Here is a 20538-nt window from a genome sequence, read left to right as displayed (position 1 = left end):
ATTCGTAAGAAGACGTTAAAATATATTTAGATAAACGATAAACGATAAACTGTTCTCCAGGCTTGGAAATTGTTGATATAAAGCAATCGAAGAATTGTTGCTGAAACAACGTATGATCCTATTTAACTATGTATTACTTTATTTTCTAATAAAATATTCCCATTATCTAAGTTTTCGAATCTCTAAATACGCGTCGCGTGTTGTCCTTAAAAAGTCGTTTATAAATTCGTAAGAAGACGTTAAAATATATTTAGATAAACGATAAACGATAAACTGTTCTCCAGGCTTGGAAATTGTTGATATAAAGCAATCGAAGAATTGTTGCTGAAACAACGTATGATCCTATTTAACTATGTATTACTTTATTTTCTAATAAAATATTCCCATTATCTAAGTTTTCGAATCTCTAAATACGCGTCGCGTGTTGTCCTTAAAAAGTCGTTTATAGTTCATAAAAATACGTTAATTTAGATAAACGTGTCTTTCTAATTTTGATAAAGTTGGATGTGCACGAAACTGTGCGGTCGTGCGAGAATTCTGTAAAGTGATTTCTTGGAATGCCAAAAGGTTTCCCACCCCTGCCCTATAGTTTAACGCTTTGCCCCTTAATTACGAAGCGCGGCATATGGTGTGAATGCAAAGGCACGAGTGTAAGGTAATAATTAATATAGAATGACCTGAGTATAATAGAGCATCATAATTAAATTAATTACGTTAGACAAACGACGCCGCTTCAGAAGACGGATGAGTATGCGCGAGAATTTCCCAACTCTTGATTCGCGAAGAATAAAAACCGTTGATCGCCATTGATTATACATTATTCGAAAATATTAATGACGATGACAAGGAATTAGACATCAAAGAGCTTCTAAAACTGTAGACGTTCGCCAAAATGATATTTGTAATGCTAAATTCGATATGGTGCTCGTGCAAACAGTAAGAACTATTTGATATCTAGGATCTGCATGTGCTGTTGACCTCGATAGTTAAATGTTTACCCAAACCTGTACGTCCAGACTAAATGGCCACAAAAGAAGAGTAGCGAACTCCAAAGCTATTTGCTATCCAGGAACTGTACCGTTCGCGTCGATATTTCACAGACGATATACACCGTTTTGGATCTCTTTCAAAAGTGTTTACACGTGCCTTGATTTTTATACGTTTGCAATTAATCAATTATCAAAGGTTTGGGAAAATTTGGTTTAAAATATTAAATTAATATTAACTAGTATGCATAATTAACTTCCTTTTGTTAGTTTGCCATGTGTATGACCCAAAAGCAAGCAAAATTGCAACTAATTTTGAGAAAAGAGTTCATTTAAATTGCTACGGAAAAATATTTCAACCCAAGGAGAGATATTCCAGGATATTCTACGTTGAAATAATACAGTAATCCTTTGGTAGAGTATTCGAGTAATGCAATTACGAATACATAGAGTTCTATTGTACTACCACTTGTACCGTAATAGTGGTTTATGTCTATTTCCATATTTCACTAATGAAAACTTAATTCTACAGTAATATGTTTCATACGAGCGAGGTAATAATTTACGAAAATATGTTTTAAACTTTTGCGTAATTTATAGTATTGTAGGGTGTAAACGATTTGTGGTGCGTGCGAACGGTCGGTGTCATCCCGCGACGGGATGGCACCAGTATGTTTGTGGATTTGAGTGCCTGGGTCTTGAAAACTTTCGTGAGGTATGAATTGGTCATTGTTGCGTGCGTGCGGTCGGTGTCGTCTTGCGTCTGGACGGCGCCGGGATGTTTGGGAAATAGGGTGACTGCGTTTAAAAAATGTCGAGTGGCTGAAAGAATGCGAGGAAGAGTGTTTGGAACTGAGCGACTGAACCGTGAGAATGAAACGATTAGCAAGGCGTGTACGTGACTGCGTGAACCTGGACCATGGATGCGAGGATTTTGGGTGTGAGTGAAAAGGGATGATTGCGTGAGAAAGATAGAGCGACTGAGGGTGAATGCTATAAGTGCGTGAATGTTCGGCGGCGCGGCAGTTGATAGGCGACATTGAATAAGCGAGAGTGCGTTATAGCGAGAGAAGCGATTTGGGTTTTATTATTGTTCTGTTATCGTATTTTTAATAAACTATTGTTATTTGTTTGACGAATCCTCGTCCAAACTTTATTTGCGAACGACCTCTCCTAGCCAACACACTAGTTTCCTACAGTATGGTATTTTAAAAAACATTCTCCGATATGTAGCGCAGGGTTCACGTCGTTTATTTTAGGTGTACGAGGGTAGTTCAAATACAAACGAGACTTTTCACGACGGTCAATATTGGTGCACGGTTGCTATGTCAGCACCAACTATTTATTCGACATAGCTGACATTGTTTGATATTATGCACACACGTGTTCGCGAACTTTTCGTACATTTGTCGCCATAAGTAGGACTCTAGGTCTATTTTGACTCGAATCTGAATTTTATTTCTAATTTAGTATATTCGTTATCGTATACATAAACTCTTTACTAATAAAAACATAAGAAAGGGTTCATTATGGCCGAATTACGCGCGAAATTGCCCGATACGAAATATCAGAATCGTCGAGCACCACAATGGCTCGAGGAAGATCACGAAAGATTATTACTGAATGTAGCAATTAAAATACGATTCAGTCGAATCCTTTGAAACCAGAAAACGGGGTTCGAATATCAAATCTGACATTTAACGTCCCAGTGAGACGGGATCTTCCTCTCTATTACCAGCGGGTAGAAACGATTCCAGTTTCTGGCACGGTTGAAACGTAAATCGGTATAAAACTGTCGAAACTGAGAACAATTACATTTTAAGGACCGCGCGTTGCAGATTTTCAACTAAAATCTCGCCGTTTCAGAGACTCTTTGGCGGTTTCCTCTAGCTTCGCGCGGAAAATATACTACCCAGCGTTTCATTATTTTACGAAGGTTCGTTTCCAGAGAGATCCGGGTTTCTATTAAATCTCCGCGATCCGAATCATCTTTGATATTTTGTTCCAGCAAGTATTTACTGTGAATATTATTGTAATAATTGGACACGAAATATACCAACAGATTATTTTCCTATACAAATGTGGAAGTCGTTTGAACAGAAAGAAATTGGAAAACTTCGAAACTGACAAAATTACGGCGCTCTCGAAGGATCAGGCAAGATTGCCCCGTAAAACTTTTATTCGACACATTTTTCAATATCTTTTGTAATTTAAGCGTTATATAGACACGAGTGAAAAGGGTGATTTCGATATAAGGGTTGGCACCTCCCATAAAGTGGAAAAATGGCAGGAACAAAATACGATACAGCTCTTATGTTGGATCGACAAAGTTTCGTCTAAGGTCTCTAGCTATGGTTCTAACTCATTGAATAGAAATAAAAAATTTTCAATTAATAAATAAAAACTATTCCATACTTTGGTTAGGACTATGCACCTTCGTCTGACAGAAATAAAAGAAGACAAAATGTTTCCTCGACCTCTTAGACGTATATATTCCTCCTTAATAACACGGGGCCCAGCGACGGAGGTGAAAACTTACGGAGAAAATCGAGTCTGCTCGTAAATTGAACTCACGCCGGTCAAAGGGGCCTGAACAAACAGCAGTGGACGAAAAAAGGGAGGGTGAAGAGCCAGGGTAAAAGACCGCCTTCGCCGCGACGATAACGAGCGATAATTTCGCGCGCCTTCCGCAGGCTAATTTCCCGCTCACTGCGCGCTAACCGAGGTTCAGGACGCGCAATATTTTCCACGAACACTTTTAGAAGAAGATTAGTCGCCGGACACGTTGGAACGCGCGGAGAAATCATTACAGCGATTTAGGATTCCAGCCTCTTAAGAGTCCGCGATAAATCTTGCTCCTCGTTTACTTTTATCCCTAAGTAGGTTCGATTAATAGGGAAGATAACACGAGAATCTTTAAATCAACCAACCCTCCCTGCGTTTAGCACACCGACCACCCCGTAATCGTTCCCGACAACGATATACAAACGATTTTTCTGCGTATAATCACGAACAAATATTCTCCATATTTGTAAATGCGTCTGTTAAGTTCGAACACGAAGAGCTATTTTAAGTGGCTATTTTTGCAGTTCTTTTTGTTAACTATTGAATTGATTATTTACGTAAGACTTTCTTTCTCCAACGAGTATTGTAAACGCCATTTTGGAATATCGTTTCCCGGCAATCATCGAAGATCGAGCACTGGGAACTTTAAAGCGGACTTAAAATTGTTTTAATTAATTTTTCTTGGAAATTCTGGCGGCGAAAGAAATTTAAGCCGTGTTTCCGCAGACTCTTGCGAGAACGATGAACTTTCGAACAGTCTCCTGTCGAAGTTTCGCGAACGGCATCGTCCCCTCGAAGCTTAAACTGCAAAAAGAGTACATTTCCGTCCCGTGCCTCGGGTATCGAGCGCATCTCATTGAATTGCGCGCGAACTCTCGGAGACACGATGGCTTTGAATAATTTTTTCGGAAAACTTCGACCAACAACCTCCGTGATTCTTCGTATCCCGTACTTATCGGAGATTCCGTCAAGCGTGAAAACATTCTAAAGATCATCGGCGCGAACGGTGCGTACAAAGCGCGAAAAGTGCAAGTTTCCCTCTTATTCGCGTAAAAATTCCAAGTTCCGAGAACTCTCTTCCCCCTTTTAGGACAAAAGTAAGAAGAAAACTGCCGACGAGGAGTTCGTTGGACGAAATTCGAGAAATCTAAAAATAGATCGTCGCGTTCTATTTTGGAGCCGCGAATGCCAAGTATTCCATGCCGAATGGCAGGGACGAGCAAAATTCTTGTGTCGATGAAGGCTTTAAATAACGAATAAAAGATAAACAACTTCGTTCATCCGAGAGACCGATATCTCGCAACGCAAAAAAATTTTTCTCATAAAAAAGGTTATTCGTGGAATATTCACCGACTAGTAAACGTTATTATTCGCGAACATAAACGTTTTCGATTATTAAATAATATAAATTTGATCTCTGTAAGTACCCTTTCATTGCTCTTGTGAGAACAATTTTACATTGGAACGAATCAAGATTTGTATAAGCATCACGTGTTGTTTATTGATCGAGTAAAATGTCTGTCGAAAGATTGAAAACCAGGACGTCCTAATTTTCGCGATCGCTGCTGTAATATACAGTTTGAAATTGGAGGTAGGAGACTATTTGGGAAGTATGGCAGAAACGCGTACAGTCACTAAGCTTTACGAGACGTAGTAAAACAAGACTACCAAAGCAGTGGAAACGCTCAGTGGCTGCCTCAAGGACCGATAAATCGTTCTGCCGCGCTGTAAAATGGTTGTCGCGTCATATTCCTATGCTTCCGAAAACCAGATTTAAGTTCGTCAAAATTGCGTGCCAAATTATTCAGAACTATCGCGTCACTCAGAAAGCTCGTATCTCTTTTTAAGATCAAATGTAATCTTCTTCGACGACTCGTCCATTGTTTATTGGGAAACTTCGTTAGGTGAACCACTTTTCTCTCTACCGATTTCACGTGTGAATTTCCGTGTTGTCGGGGCACGAGTGCACCCACAGGAGTGGGCGAACGCTTTGCGGGGAACATGGACAAACGTTTTGTCACGGCGATCAAGCGGATTACTATTCCAGAATTCGATCCTGAATTATGGCAGGCGCGGTGACGTTCGGGATGCGTAACCACGGATAATTTCTCGTAACGCCGTAATAACAAAATCCCGCGGCGATAATCCGTTTTACGCGGGAATTAAAAGAGCACGCTAATCACTCGCTCGGTATCGCGTTAATTGATATCCCCAGGACCAAACGGGAGCAAGCGTTAACATTTAGAAACGATAGAATTAATTTCTGCTATTCGATTTCAACTAAATCGTAGCAAAAGTAATATCGTCGCAACGCGAATGCTCGTGAAGCGTCCAAAACAAGTAGAAATAACTAATAATGGTCGGACGCGTTAGACGAAATTTTGACGATCTCTAGATATTATCGACCATGGAAACCGATCGATAGATTCGCCCGTGGCATTGAACGTGTGCTCGTAATTCACATAATTTTCTGCGCTATTAAACCTTCCCTCGTAGCGATCGAAATTTTAATATAATCGTCCCGAATCCCGAGTCCCGAATCCCGGACCCAGATCTGAAAAGTTGGCCGATCTCCTGATACCGCGGGCTTTATCTCGCCTGGGACAACGTTCAAAAGCCGAGAACGACCCTTTCACGGGATTAAACATTTTTTTTCCCCGAGTTTCGCCATTATCTACCGGGCGCCAACCGGAGAAAGTCCGATCGAAAAACTTCGGCCGACAGCCGACTCGATTATCCCCGCGATTCGAAAGAAGCGATTATCTGGAAAGCAGGAAAACCAAGGGTAGAAATGGTCCCAAGGGTGAACGCAACCTTCCATTGGACGAGAACTATTTTTTTCTCTCCATCATCATCGACATATTCTCAGGCAACTTTTCCATGTTTCTTCGCGATAAATTTTTCAGCGATGCTCGACGGTCTCGTTGTAATCAGGGCTCGAACTTTTTAAACGAACGTTACTTGGCAACTTTGAACTTTCGAACAGTTTCTTTCCTGTTCTGCGTTCATTTCTCATATTTACGATTTAACTTGTTTGCAAGAGTTCGACCAACGGATTCGTTCTCTGATTGTAATATGGATTCTGTATCTGGTTACTGTTGTTTAATTTTTGTTATCCGCTGCTTCGTCGGTTCCATTGGCGCGATAGTAAAAATAAACCGCAGGGATTCCCGTTGACTCTTGAAAGAAGCAGCTTCGGGGAACGTTACTAATGGCTTCTTTAGATTATTAAACAAGAGATGAACGCGGAAAGGAGGCTGCCGAGGCCTTGATCCAGTTCAGACGCAATACGGATATAAATTGCCCGGGCTAGTGCCAAATATATTCCGTTTTTTTTTTTGTTCAATAATCTGAGAATCGTTTAAGTTGATAGATTAATAGAAAAGGCAGGGTTGCTCATCGTTACGTAACTGGGTAGAACCCCTGAGTTTTTGTCATTGGAAATTAAAAATATTAAGGGTTGAATTATCCACTCCTGACCATCACTACAGCAACCACTCTCGACACTGTAAAATGCAAATACAAGACTATTGGAACAAAGAATGGTAATCCTCAACAGTAAAACAGTTCGTACACCGACCAGACGAGATCAAACCATAATCTCGAGAATAATAAATAACTGAGCTACTGATACTTTCTCAACAAAGAAGAATCCAACTTTAAACCTTCTACAGTACTCAGAGCATACCAAACTGTTTAATCAGCTGTGAACTCGTACGTTTTTGTCGCTAATAACCCCGCTGGAACACGATCTTAAACAACCGATGAAAAAAAGAAAATTGTATGGTATTGGTTTGACAGGGGGCGCGATGAAGCAAGCCGGGGCTCGAAACGCGTGTCGTCACGCTGAAACGTTGGAAGAAAAAGAAATTCACGCTCGACCGTACGCCGCATTAACAACAGCCGGCCGCTTCTCTTACTTAATTGCGTTCCTAACGAGCGAATTCTGTATTTTTAATTCCAACACGGCGGAAAAGTAGGAACGAAAATATCCCTCGCAGTTGCGAGTTCTTCGCCAATTAGCGATTACGCGCCGCGAACCTGGCAATTACCGAGCGCCGGTCCGCGTTACTCTTGAACGCAGATTCGCTCCACGGTCGGCTGACCGACCGGCATGCTTGCACGCGGTGCAAAAAGGAGCAACGCACGAAATTGGCCATTGTTGATACCGGTCGAAAAAGGAAACGCGTGTCTGTTCGTCCCAAGGAATCAGGAAACAACAATTAGATCGGAGATTCCAAAATTACCGGTAAATACCTCGAATTTTCGAGGAGGACGAAAGATAAACGCGACTTCTCGATGTTTCAATCGCTATTTGGATCGGTGCAAGTAAAAAGAAAACAAAGTTTATCATTTAATTACTTATTAATTATCCAAAGGACCAGAAGATGGAGAAATATTATTAACTGTTGTTTACGTTGGATGACGTAATAATTAATTATTCTAAAAGCTCTTTAGATCGAGATTTTTGCACGAACTCAATATAATACTGTACCATTAGAAAAACTGGACATTCGAAGCTAATATTCCAGGATACGTCTATGTATACTGTCCGCGAGATTTTAAGCCAGCTTCGTCCAAAAAGCGTTGTCCCGATGGTATATTCCCTTACCGAGAGGATATCGTAGCTCTGCGAGGATTCGACAACGATATTTCTAGGTTTCTCCGATTCGCGGTGGCTAAATTTCTCGAACTGGGTTAACGCAACCGTGACCCCCTTCCGATCGCGAAATCTCGTTTCGATGAAGCACGAACATGATCGAGCGGAACAACACTCGTTTCCAAGCGGGGAACAAATAAATCTGAAAAAAAAAGGAATCAGCGTGATCCAGGCGGCGTTTCTTTTTTGCCCTTGTGTTGGATTCCTGTCCATCGACGAACGTGAACCTGGAATTGAAATTTTTAAAATACACCCCGCGTTCGAAGTTAAACCGGAGCTGGGAAAATCTCGTTCGCGAATAGAAATTTTCGACTCGTTCGTGAAGTTCTGTATTGCTGGATGTTGATTTTAATTTACAATTTTAAATTCGATTCTGAATCAAGCGATACGCTTACAGGATGTTCCAGGATGTGTAAAAATGGGTAAAATATGTGAAATAATATTTTTTCATACGTGGTTTTGTTTTCTGGGAAATCAAGTGGAAATTGTCAGTAATGGGCAGACGCGGCTGGCAGATCGAAACGAAATAATATTTAACTTAGGAAAGAAGACGTCGAAAAATGCATTTGAAAGAGTATTGTTCTTTTTATTAGTTAATCTCCTTATGGATGGTTTGTTTTATCCATGTTTATGTCTTCTTGCGTGACGATATTTCTAAAAGTTTCTCTCCATTGATAATGCAAACTCACGAAGCACGTGCGATTGAATACGATTTGGCTGCCGCGTCTGTCCATTACTCGCTATTTCTACTTCCCCATTGATGTCCAAGTATTCTATTGCACGCGTACCGGATGAATTTTCAACGTCGGTTTCCTCGAACACGAAGCACTATACGAACAAATTTTATTCAATATATTCGACATATCCTTGCATATAGAATTACCTTTTGGTCAAACATACTCTCTTTCTTGGGACACCTCATATCTTTGCCTGCATTGCCTATATCGGATCCTCATCTTTCAAAGGAGCACGTAGCGCTTTTGATGTAAAAGGTTTCTAATTTTTTATTCAAAGAAAACTCGCGAAGCATGAAACACGCTCGTGGATTCTATTTCCGATTACTTTATATTCAGTTGTGGAGTTTCCACAAATTACCACGTGAACTTAATATAATTTACTAAATATTATATTTCATAAAATTGCTCACCGAAGAGCTTCGATGCTAGCAATGTGAAACCTTGGAGAAAAGTACATCTTTGACGATAAGATTTCCTAAATGGAAGTTCTTTTTTCATTTCGCGTCCTTGGGCATAAAAGAGGAATGAACGGGGAGTAGATTACGGCGGTACTTAAGTTAATTAATCCGGAAGTTTTTGAAAAATCGCCTAGAAATGAATTGAAATTTCATATTTCCACCTTCTTCGCTGGCATTTTATTTTCCATCGTAAGTTACAATTTTTCAGCCGAACTTATTTGTGTCGCCATCTAATATATTTATGAGTGTGTATTCGTATAGCGGGGATAAAGGTGTTAAGTCGTCGGGGCAATCGAGTTTTCATAGCCGAATACTCCAGAGTATTCCTACAGGCGAAACGTCGCGTTCTGAAATCCGTTCTTCTCCGCGTTATGCCTTGAATTCCGCGCGACACTCGGTAGGCTCTTCTGACCGGGAAATCTCGTTTCCGCGGGAAATGGGGTCTCGAAGTGACGGCGGGGCAAAGCGGAGCTGTTTCGCTGGAGATAAAGCCGAGGGAAAAGACTTTTTACACTTTGTATGAATAGAATCGCGCATCGACGGCAATCGCCGACTGCCCCGCAATTTAGATCTTCGGATTTCTAAGACATTGTCGATCTTTGTATCGTCGTCGATACACGATCTAACGTCACATCATGGATTTGAGCTTACGTTATCGTCTCCTGACTAGTCAGTAACCAGTCAAAACGAACGATGTACCAACGTCGATATGCTTGTGCCAAGTGGAAGTAGAAATAACCGATAATGGTCAGACGCGTTAGTCAAGTCACTCGCGCGCGCGTTTGTTTCCTCACCTGATGAACTTTCGACGTTGTTATTTCGACAACAAAGACTGATATGATGGAAATTGTGTTGTATATTTCCAATTTTACTTTACAACCCCTTATTAATAGAATACTGTTAGCAAACGTATGCAAAGAGTTCATTTCCCGTAAAGTGAGATCTATTCCCAATGATTCAATATGAAATTGACATAGTAATATTATTATGTCGCCGAGACAGAAAAGTGTCTATTACTAATCCATTGTTATTCGAATAAAATTCTGCTCGGGGGGTGTAAGCACCCCGTCGAACAAACAACGTGACGCCGTTACAAGAAGGAAGAAAGTTCTTGGTGAAAACGATGCTTGTTGGAAGTGTCTTCGGCAACGATAGGTCATCGGGATTGAATCCAGTAAATCGTTATTGCCCGATCTCTTTCAAACTTTCGTTCGCGGGATTTCGACGAGTTCGACCCCGCAGGGACAAAAGTAAAACACCGATTTCCCATGAGGGGGGTGAGAATCCTCGTTCGCGGCGTCGCCCCATCAGTCGGCTTCGCAGCTTTCGAGCGTTTCGAAATTTCAACGACGTTCGAAACGTAAAGAAGAGGTAGAGCGTGCGGTCTCGACCGTGTTCGAGGAACTTTTTGAACGACCAAGGACGCCGCAGCGGATATACGGGTTTTCCATCTGGAGATTTTGTATTCACGAGGGAGCTGAATCGAAGTCCGTCGGCACTCGGAACTTTCCGCGTTGTTCGACGGTACCATAGCCATCTGTTACTGACTGCTCGCAAAGTGTGGTGTCCGCGCTAAAAGAGGAACGCAGAAGCGACTAGAATCGTATAATTATTTAATCAGGCTGTTAATGAAAGAGTACAATTGACGATGAATCATAATAAACGAGGAACGTGTCGGAAGAGCGAACTCCGGTCCGGGTAATCGAGAGCCTCGTTAAAAATCAGTCAATTATTGGAGGCGTTGATCGATTATCCGGCTAAAATTAAGATCGAACGTCGGATCGCGGCGTGTTCATGGATTTGCTAAAATTAACTGCTCGCGAATCCGCGGATCGGTGGGCTCGTGTAAGTTGGAGGCCAATACGACTCCATAATCTCGACGAGAATGATGTATCGTCGCGTCGAGCGATTGTCCGATGACCTAGAATTCCATTATCGAATTCTGGGTATCTATAGCCTATAGACGGCCGACGGATGCCGGTGCTCGCTCGCAGAACTCGCTCCTCGCAGCCTGTCACGGTTTTCGAGACTCGATATTCGTGGCGTTTCACGAGCCCGCGGACGGCAAATGGATTTCTGATACGACGTGGTACAACCCTTCGACACACCGCCCCTCCCGAAAGACGATGTATTTCGCTGGGAGGATCCTAAGAATCCGCGGACGTTTCCAAAATATTTCGTGCTGTCCATCGCAATCGTTAATCGTCTTACGAGAGACATTAATGTGGTTTTTCTAATATTCTACCCTCTTGTAGAACAAAATTTACTACAATTATAAGGAAATTGATTTCGTAAAAGAAAGTAGTCTCTGCAAAGTTGGAATATTTATGGATAAAATACATAGAAGTTGTGAAATCGTGAGAAAAATTCAGGTAATAAATTTCGAGCCCTTGTATGTAACTATCTTGTACTCCTGCACCATCGCTAATTGGAAGTGATAATTTTATAAAGTGGTTCGGACTTTCCACTGACTATAAGAACGACGTAATCGTTCCTTGCGTATACATTTTTGAATCCGTCTTTTGCTTCATTTTGCGGACAGGATGAAGTTGATGAAAGAGCAGGATTAGCCCGCGCTCCGATGATAAATGGTTCGCCACCCCTGATCTAGTCCAGTGGTATTCAAACTGGATCCCCCACGCAAATTCGGGGTTTGGTCGAACGTTTTTGAGCGTTGCAAACCTGTTTCTAAATGTTTACATTTTTGTTTTGTACTGTATAATTTTCTATACCATTAAAAATCCAATCCGATTCCCAACGTTGCGTTTTATTTGAAAAATTCGATTTTTCGTCGCGAGCGCGAAGTAGCCGCCTTGAGAGGGTCTAATTGGCTCGCGCCAGCAATTAAGGATGGGCCGCTTATTCTGATAGAACCAGCAGCTGCGTCCCGTACAGGACACAATTTAATATGCATATCGCGTCCTCGCGGAATCGATAATCACCGATGGCCAGTGACCACAATGACACCGTAAATCAACCCCAAAGCGATTCACAGAGCCCCACCGTTGCCGGAAGATGCCGAGCGTTAATTATTCAGAGGATCCGGCCACGCTTGTGCGCGTAATTGTAGCGGGGAAATCGATACTACGGTTTTTTTTTTCTCGCGGAAAACCTCGTGAATCGTACCACGGGAACGCAGAGAACGGAACCGTATGAATTCTAGTGGAGATTGATTTTTGAAGCCAGTCCTCGATTCGCTCTGGAACTTCTCCTCGACGACTATCCGCGGTACGAAATTCTATTTACTTTTTGACGCGAAAGAAAAGTTTTGGTCTCGTGCCATCGATGTACACGATCTTTTAATAATTTTAGATTTAGATGAACAGTTTTGATCGACTATTTTTATCTATTAAAACAATATAATTTAACGTGCCATCGACGAGTGGGTCGATTTAAATGGGTCATCGTGGGGGACACTTCAAACAAGAAATTGCCAAACGAGCATCGCTGGATCGAACGATCGAGTAATAGAGTGTCCAGCGTCGAACGTGTTTAATTGATGAAGATTCAACGGTCGTTAATAACGACGAGAAGAAAATCCGTTCCGGTAAATAATGCACAAACGAGGACCGCCTGCATCGATGAATCGTGTCGATTTACTCGACTTCCGTATTTAATTGTATGCATCAATTAAAAGGCCACCGTTTAATTAAACAACGATTTGTCTTATCGCGAATCACACTTTAACGCGTTCTCCACGCCTGTCTGTTTACTTGTTTTCGACAACTTGACAGCTTCGGTGGCGCCAAAAAATACGAAACAACGGGACGCGCTAATGGAGGCTCTTTTGTCGCGTCGCCATTAACTATACTCGTACCGTGAAAATCGAGGAACATTTTGTTTCCAATTATTCGTTACAGGTAATTAACTCTCTCGCAGTTTTCCAATTACCCTTCGCGAGCTACGTTTTGCAATTAACTAGCTTTAAAAGAGTAACAATGTTATACGTTTTCGCAAGAATATATTTCCTACCGGGGCAAGGAGTTTGTTATTCGTTTAGAATTCTTGGAATTGGAGCACGTTTACGCTCGCAACAGAACTTCTTTACGTTGCAACCTAATATCTGTTGAACGGGAAACAAGTAGTCGCGGACTTCCGAGCTCGAGCGGTTCGAGAACTCAATTTTCCGAGAGGAAAATTCGACGGCTGCAACAACGCGTGTTCCCCGCAAAAGTAATGTCGCCCCCTTTCCCTTCGACGACCATGCAATTTTCGTGTTTGTCGCTCGTGCACAGAAACGCGTACGGTTTTCTTTCGACGAAGACGAAGAATGCGCTTTCTTGCGTCCCTCGTCCGAGGCATCAAAGGAACTCGGAATTTCCCGCCGCGGCGCTCGTCCCGCGACGAATATAACGCGCGGAGCAGCGAGAGTCGTTGGGCTTTTCGTCGCGACGCAATAAGCAGGAATGCAGAAGACGCTCCCCGCGACAAAAAAAAGGAAAATAAAAACGAGGAAAGGAAGGATGGAAATGAAAATTCTAATAAGGCGTGGTCGCGACCGATCGTTCCTCAAAAGAGGAACGCGACAAAAGGTGCCTTCTTCCACATTCTTCTCCGTTTTGCACCGTCCTCGTCGTCTCCCGTTTCCCCGGGCGTCGACTATTTTTCTTCGTATTTTCCGCCTTCCTCCCGCGGGAAATGACGTTAAGGCGGTCAAAGCCCCGGGAAACACGAGCCCGCGGAAACAAACGAGCGTGCTGCGCTTTTGCAAATCCGGATCCACGCCGAGTCTTTGCGTCCAATTAAATGCAACGCTAATGGTTCAGCGCCGTGGAATTGCTCGCTCGGTGGTATTATGAGTTTTGGCGGATGGAGTTTTAAAATGTAAATAATTCGGTAAAACCGACCAAGTTTCGCGAGAACGACCTTGTTTTCGAGTTAGGATATTCCGCCGCTCGGAATAATTATAATAATTTGATTATTGCTACGATGCCACCGTGCGAAGAGTTCTCTTGGACGAAACGTCGAAACGAGAGCGCTGGGTTTTCGTAAAATTAGATTTTGGATTAATTACGTGGAAGAACGTGCTTCCTGAAAGGAACCACAGGATCTTTTCTGTTGATTTCTTCCCCCTGGACGCGGTGTTTTCCGACTGGAGGCCATTCTGCCCCGACGATATCGAAACGAGACAGTTTACCGCGGTCGAATGGTTCCGTTGCGACGTTTTCCAGCTCGATTCGCTGGAAAACGGGTCTCAGACACGTCGAAGCCGGAATCGCTCAAACCCTCGATCCTGTTCGATATTTTTTCGATACATTTTCTCCGCGAATGACACACTGCGTACGAGAAAACTACAATCAGACACCGTTTGTAAAATAAACATTTATTTATCAACCACCAATATCGAGATAATCTTCTACTATCGTTAATAGATTTATTTTAAATGACCTAAAAAGATACGCTATTCGTTATTTCGGTAACGTCGTAGCCTCGGAACGTTTCCTGTTTTTGATAGTTTCGCGTTCGCCTAAGGTCTCGAGAGAAACCTCATCTCGAGGAACGTGAATGACGTCTCCAGAGACGTCCATTGGAGCAAAATTAAAAGGCCAAGGAAGGATCCCGAAAAGGTTGAAGGGGGCAAGCGGTCAAATGCCGAGGGAAATATAATAATTAGAGGAACGTTTCGTTCGCGCGAACTATTGCCTCGCTGGATTAAACGATCGCCTGGGCGTCCCTTTGGTGTCTTTTCAGAAATATCGAATCAGTTTCCGGTTCACGCTTCAAACGCGGAACAAAACGAAACGACATCTAGAGCGAAGAAACGCTTCGATGTATTTCGAACGACGATACTCGCATTCCCTATTGCTCGTCGCAGGAAGGAATAACTTCGCAACTGTCAATCCTTTTTATCAAATTTTCAGGAACATATATCACAGTCCCTTTGTGTGCTCCTAGTACTATATTTTCAAAGCACAAAATATCGTTTTTAAAACATTTTCTTTGCCCAACAAAAAATCGTGACACGATTGGAGATAATAATATAACGAATTCGGTTCTAGAGTTTAAAGATGAAGAAACTTTTACTCGTTTATATTAAACACATTTTTCTTGCGGTCCTGCATTATTGATTGACCAGTTGTGCTCCACGAGTAACGGGAACTTTAATTAAAAATTGCTCCCGCTCGTAACCCGCGATACTGCATTTACTCTATCTTTGCCCGAAAGACCGCATCACCCCTCAGGGAGTCGGTGTTTCTAACTGTTATCTCCATTTGTTCCTTCAGCCTCGGACCTGGACTGCATACGAGCGTTGTTCAACGAGAAGGAGAAGGAACTTTCCTTGGCCGTGGCAAAGGTCGAGGAGCTGACGCGGCAGCTCGAGGAGCTACGAGGTCGACAGAACGCGGTTGGCACCGGGACCGGAAGTGGAGGCGCTGGAGGCGTCGGCGGAGGCGGCGTTGGCGGTGCCGGCGGTGGACACTTGTCGACACCGGCCAGCGCCGAGCTCGAAAAGCTCAGGAGGGAGCTTATGGTGAGTCCTTTGACCCCTTCCTATTCTACGTCCTTTTGTCCCCGTCCAAAGACCGTTCAACTTCGAACGGAATTCGCGAAAAACGAAAGGTCCCTTTGTCCGTTTGCGATCGTGGCTGCATTTCTGATCCCGCGTTCCATTTGCAGTAAATTGTACCTCAATACTCGCGAGTGGACAGTTCGATTTCGAGAATCTGAAAGATACTGAGCCAAAGCGCCTCATGGACCTTTCATCGAGTTCTTCCAGCAGTTAGTTAAACTGAAAAACGTCATCGATGGAAGCTTTCCTACCTTTTCCTTTAATTCCATTTTTTGCTCGCATATTAAGTTTGAATAACTGAGTAGAGTCAGGAAACTTTATACTGAAAGCTACATCCTAGTGGAGTTATAGTTAAGGATAGTGTTTGACCACCAAGCGTACACGTTTGTTCCCTAAAATTTCAAGGCTGACCGTGCGTCGATGCGTAGCGTTAAAACGAAGATGATTCCCGAGATGAAATTAAATCCAAATAGATTGCCCAGAATCGATTTCCTTTTCTCGTCGACAGTACCGTAACAAGATGAACGAGCAGCAGAACCAAGTGGTGTCCCAGCAACGATTGGCCCTGGCGCAGCGACAAGCGGAAATGGCGTCGATCGACGCGAGGATAGCTCAGCTTCAGGGTCGTCTGCAACGCAAGAGAGCCTTAAACCAACGGCTGAGCCAGCAAATAGGCTCCGGGAACCGTACCAACGCGAACACCGGTTTCACGGAGTCCAAACTCGACTTCAACGCTGGAGGGAAGTCCAGGCCGGCGGGGAACATAGCTGCCATCGAGCCCTACTCCCACATACCGAACGACAACGATTTCAACTTAAATAAGAACGATCCAAAGTATCAGACGCTGCCGTACAACACCAAGTTCACCGTGAACTTCAAGGCTGCCGAGGACGACGTGAACAAGAACAAGATCCAACACTCGGCCAGCGCTTCCCAGTTAGGACAGAGGGCAGCCTTCCAGCAGTTTGGACATCAGATCGCCCATAGTCAATCCCAATCGCATATTCAAGGTTTGTAAATAAAGAGAAATCTTAATTATTAGAAATAAAGCTGACAGCATTAAATCTCAATTACATCGGAGCTTAGTTGAAATTGTACTCGAATTTCAGGTCAATCGCAGCTACTAGGCACGAACCAGCAGCAACACAATCAAAATATCGGTAGCCAGCCGATGAACCTCCAGCAGACGTGCAACAATAACAACAACAACAACAATAACAACAACAACAGCACGAACAACAACCTGATCGTGTCGGGCCACAACTTCAGCCCGGAGGGGCTGTCGCAGAACCTACGAATTCATCACCAACAGCAACCGCAGACGCAGCAACAACAACAGCACGGTACGGTTCAGCAAAAGCAGCACAATATCGGTTCCTCGGCGTCCAGCCTCGGCACGACGATCTCCATCACGCAAACCCAAAACCACCGGAACCTCCAAACTCATCAGAAACCGGTGTCCAGCGTGGCGCCAAGTTTCTCCGTCAAGTCCCAAATCTATCAAACTTCCTCGACGAAGATCCATCCGGTGATGCCGCAGACCTTGAGTCTCATAGGTCGCGGGCACACCAACGCGCAGAACTTCGTCGGTCTGAGCACGCAGAGCCAGCAGCAAACGAATCAATCGATACCCAGCAATCAGACCAACCAGGAACAAACGTACACGTCGAGACACAATTATCCAGGCATCCAGCAGCATTCCATCCAAGCCAACACCCACGTGTCCACGTCCGTGGGCTATCAAACGCAGAACTCTCCCAATCTGCCGCCGAGCATTCACACGTCGTCCAGCGGGGCCAACTTTGGCGGATCGGTGCAGAGGTACAACCAAACGCAGCCGTTGACCAGCTCGTCGTCGAACAGCGAGCAGAACGAGAAGATGAAGTTCGAGACGGCGAAGAGTCAAGAGAAGTTCGAGCACGCGTTGCCCGGCAAGCACGAGCAACAGAGGTACGAGGCGAACAAGTACGATCCTCATCAGATGAAGTACGAGCATACGAAATACGAGCACGGCAAGTACGAGCAGACCGGTCAGTCGACCAAGCTCTACGAGCCGTCGAACAAACACGAACAGCCTCAGACGAACAAGTACGACAACGCGTCGAAGATCGAGCAGGGGAAGCACGAACAGCACCATGGACCGAAGTACGATCCGAATCAAAATACTCAGCAGTACGGTAAGCACGATCAGCACGAGGTCAGACCGTCCGTCAAGTACGAGTTCAAGCACGAGCCACCGAGCAAATACGAGACACCGGGGCAACAGTTCAAACAGGAGTCGGTGAAATTCGAGAACAACAAGTACGAGCAGAGCTCGACGACCAAGCACGAGCACAACGGGAAGTTCGACATTCCGGCGAAGACGACCGACAAAACGTTCGACTTCGAGAGGCTGAAGGGCGACAACGAGAGGAAGAATCTGGCCGAGATACGGGGCGAGGACAAAACGAAGCCGGCGCTACCACCGAAACCGAGCAAACCTAATCCACCGCCTAGACTCACCCATCACGAGAAGTTGGACTCCACCGCGGACGGGGTCGGAGATTGCAAGAATAATATAGGATTGAGTCCGAGGTTCGTATCATCTGTGATCTTTCTGGATCGTGATTCACCTGCTAAAATATTTGAAATATTCGCGTACCATTTTTGGAAAGATTTAGGGAGTTTAGTTTAGTTTAGCGAGATATGTTAATTTTATTTATAACGATTGTGGTTGAGTATGTTCGCTTGAAAATAAATTGTTAGATAACGGGTTAATAGTTCTGCTCTGAGGCAGTTAGTTAAATTACCCATGGAAGCAGAGGACGGTTCCTCCATTAAGACCCGGTTAATCATTAACGATCAACTTCTAGATTGTTGCTTTGAAAAAAATAGATATCACTAAGGTCGATCGAGAACCTACAGGTAGCCCGTTTACTTTTTAAATATCATTGTTAGAGGGACTGTTCGCTATGGAGATTCGATGACAGCGTGGCCACCAAGAAACCATGAAATACGTGACAAAACTCATGTAGCGAGCGGGACGGGATCGATTGGCCCCTGGACGCCACTTTCCTCGCTGTAAATCACGTTAGACACGCCCCCTTTCACCCACTCCTACTCCACACAAGCTTTTCCATGTAAGAGATAAAGAACGCATGCTTGCAAGTCCGCACACTCTGTCTTTGGAACGGTAGGGCGGAGCAAAAAAACAGGAGATTCGAGTGGTGGGGGGGGTGGCGGCCTTGAGCGGCCAACCGATTGATTGAATACCACGGAAAGTATTAATTCCGTGATAAGCAAACAAGCTTCGAGGGATGAACCGATAAAAATAGAAATAGAAATAGAAGTACTTTTTTAGATTTAGTTCGTGTCCCATATCCATACTTGCATACATAAATAATTATAATAATTCCTCTAAAATATTCAACAAATAACAGAATCGCGAGATACCTCTTCTTTCTGTTGGCCTGCTTCCAATAGGACATCCTGTATATTTTTCATCTATACATCATTCATTCGTTTATTGGCGTTAGCGATGACACCCTTTATTCTTGGTACACGTATGTAATATCGTTACCACACAGCGAACCGAGGACATTAAATTCTTCAAAGGGTTATCCGCGAGCATTTTACACCTCTGCATAATCTCATTAATATGTAACTGTACAACCCAACCAAAAGAAAGCAATAGTTTTATTTTTATTTATTTTATTTGGCGTCTGTAAAACTCAAAACATTAATACAGAAAATTGAAGGAACTAAAATGTTTTTAAACCTGACTCTAAATATTATTAACATGAAATTATTACCAAGTGAGAAATGCAATACTCAACTATAGTATTTCTAACGAATGTATTTAAATTCGAATTTCAGGATACACTGACAAAGGGTGGTTTTATGTCTCCTTTCGTATCTCCGGAAGTAGTCTTGTATCTTTCGTCCGCGTTGTTCGAAACGGAACGAGCGAAATAAGAAAGTGTTTCCTCGATCGAGAGTCGGACAATCGAGGGGAAAACGATCGATCGAGGCGGATGGAAGCGAACGACAAAGGTTTCGGGCACAGGATGACAAAACGATTATCGGGTTAATTATAAATGTTAATTAGTCCGCGATCGATTTGGCCGGTGAATTGAAGCCTGTCTCGAATAATAGACACCGAAATAGAACGACGGCTGTTGTGCGCGCGAAGACAACAGGCTTTAGTAGTCGCGAGCTCTTCGATCGATCGAGTCCTTGTTTTCTGATCGACCATTCTGGCGCGCTTTTCATTTCAAATTATTCCTCCGGGTTCAGGATTCGAACGTACCGACCGTGACGTCAAGCAACTCGAGAATCTCGTTCGAGGGCCAACCGCGACTTGGAACTTACCCTTTCGCGCGATTGATAACGATCGGTAATTAAATATCAGTGAACCAGTGTCGTCGCGCTTGTGAAATTCAAAAGAACAGAAACTTCCTACCGAGACTAATAATGGTTAACGTTAAATATCTCGCAAACTCTGCTCCCTAAACCTATAGCTTCAGTTCTTCAAAATAATTTTACCTGGAATTGCATCGATCTTAATTTTTGTTAAAGCTTCGCGTTACAAATCGCGTTGCTAGTAATTTAAATACCGTGTATGGTCCTAACGTTTAAATCG

General features: G+C 43.4%; 1 protein-coding gene across 4 annotated transcripts in view; it reads left to right on the top strand.

Annotated features, from left to right (window-relative positions):
- Positions 1 to 20538, top strand: part of LOC122401657 (probable serine/threonine-protein kinase yakA) — a 154744-nt gene that overhangs the window by 130045 nt on the left and 4161 nt on the right. For all 4 annotated transcript variants that reach the window (XM_043403921.1, XM_043403920.1, XM_043403923.1 and 1 more), the window contains 3 exons: positions 15631 to 15878; positions 16426 to 16927; positions 17027 to 18491. In XM_043403921.1, the coding sequence (XP_043259856.1) occupies positions 15631 to 15878; positions 16426 to 16927; positions 17027 to 18491 (2215 nt within the window). The remainder of the gene's footprint in view (positions 1 to 15630; positions 15879 to 16425; positions 16928 to 17026; positions 18492 to 20538) is intronic.

The sequence above is a fragment of the Colletes gigas genome, unplaced genomic scaffold, assembly GCF_013123115.1.
Source record: "Colletes gigas isolate AHSC1104 unplaced genomic scaffold, ASM1312311v1 Colletes_gigas_Sc00026, whole genome shotgun sequence".
NCBI lineage: Eukaryota > Metazoa > Arthropoda > Insecta > Hymenoptera > Colletidae > Colletes > Colletes gigas.
Note: the sequence above shows the minus strand (reverse complement) of the source record. Positions and strands in the feature narration are given on the sequence as shown.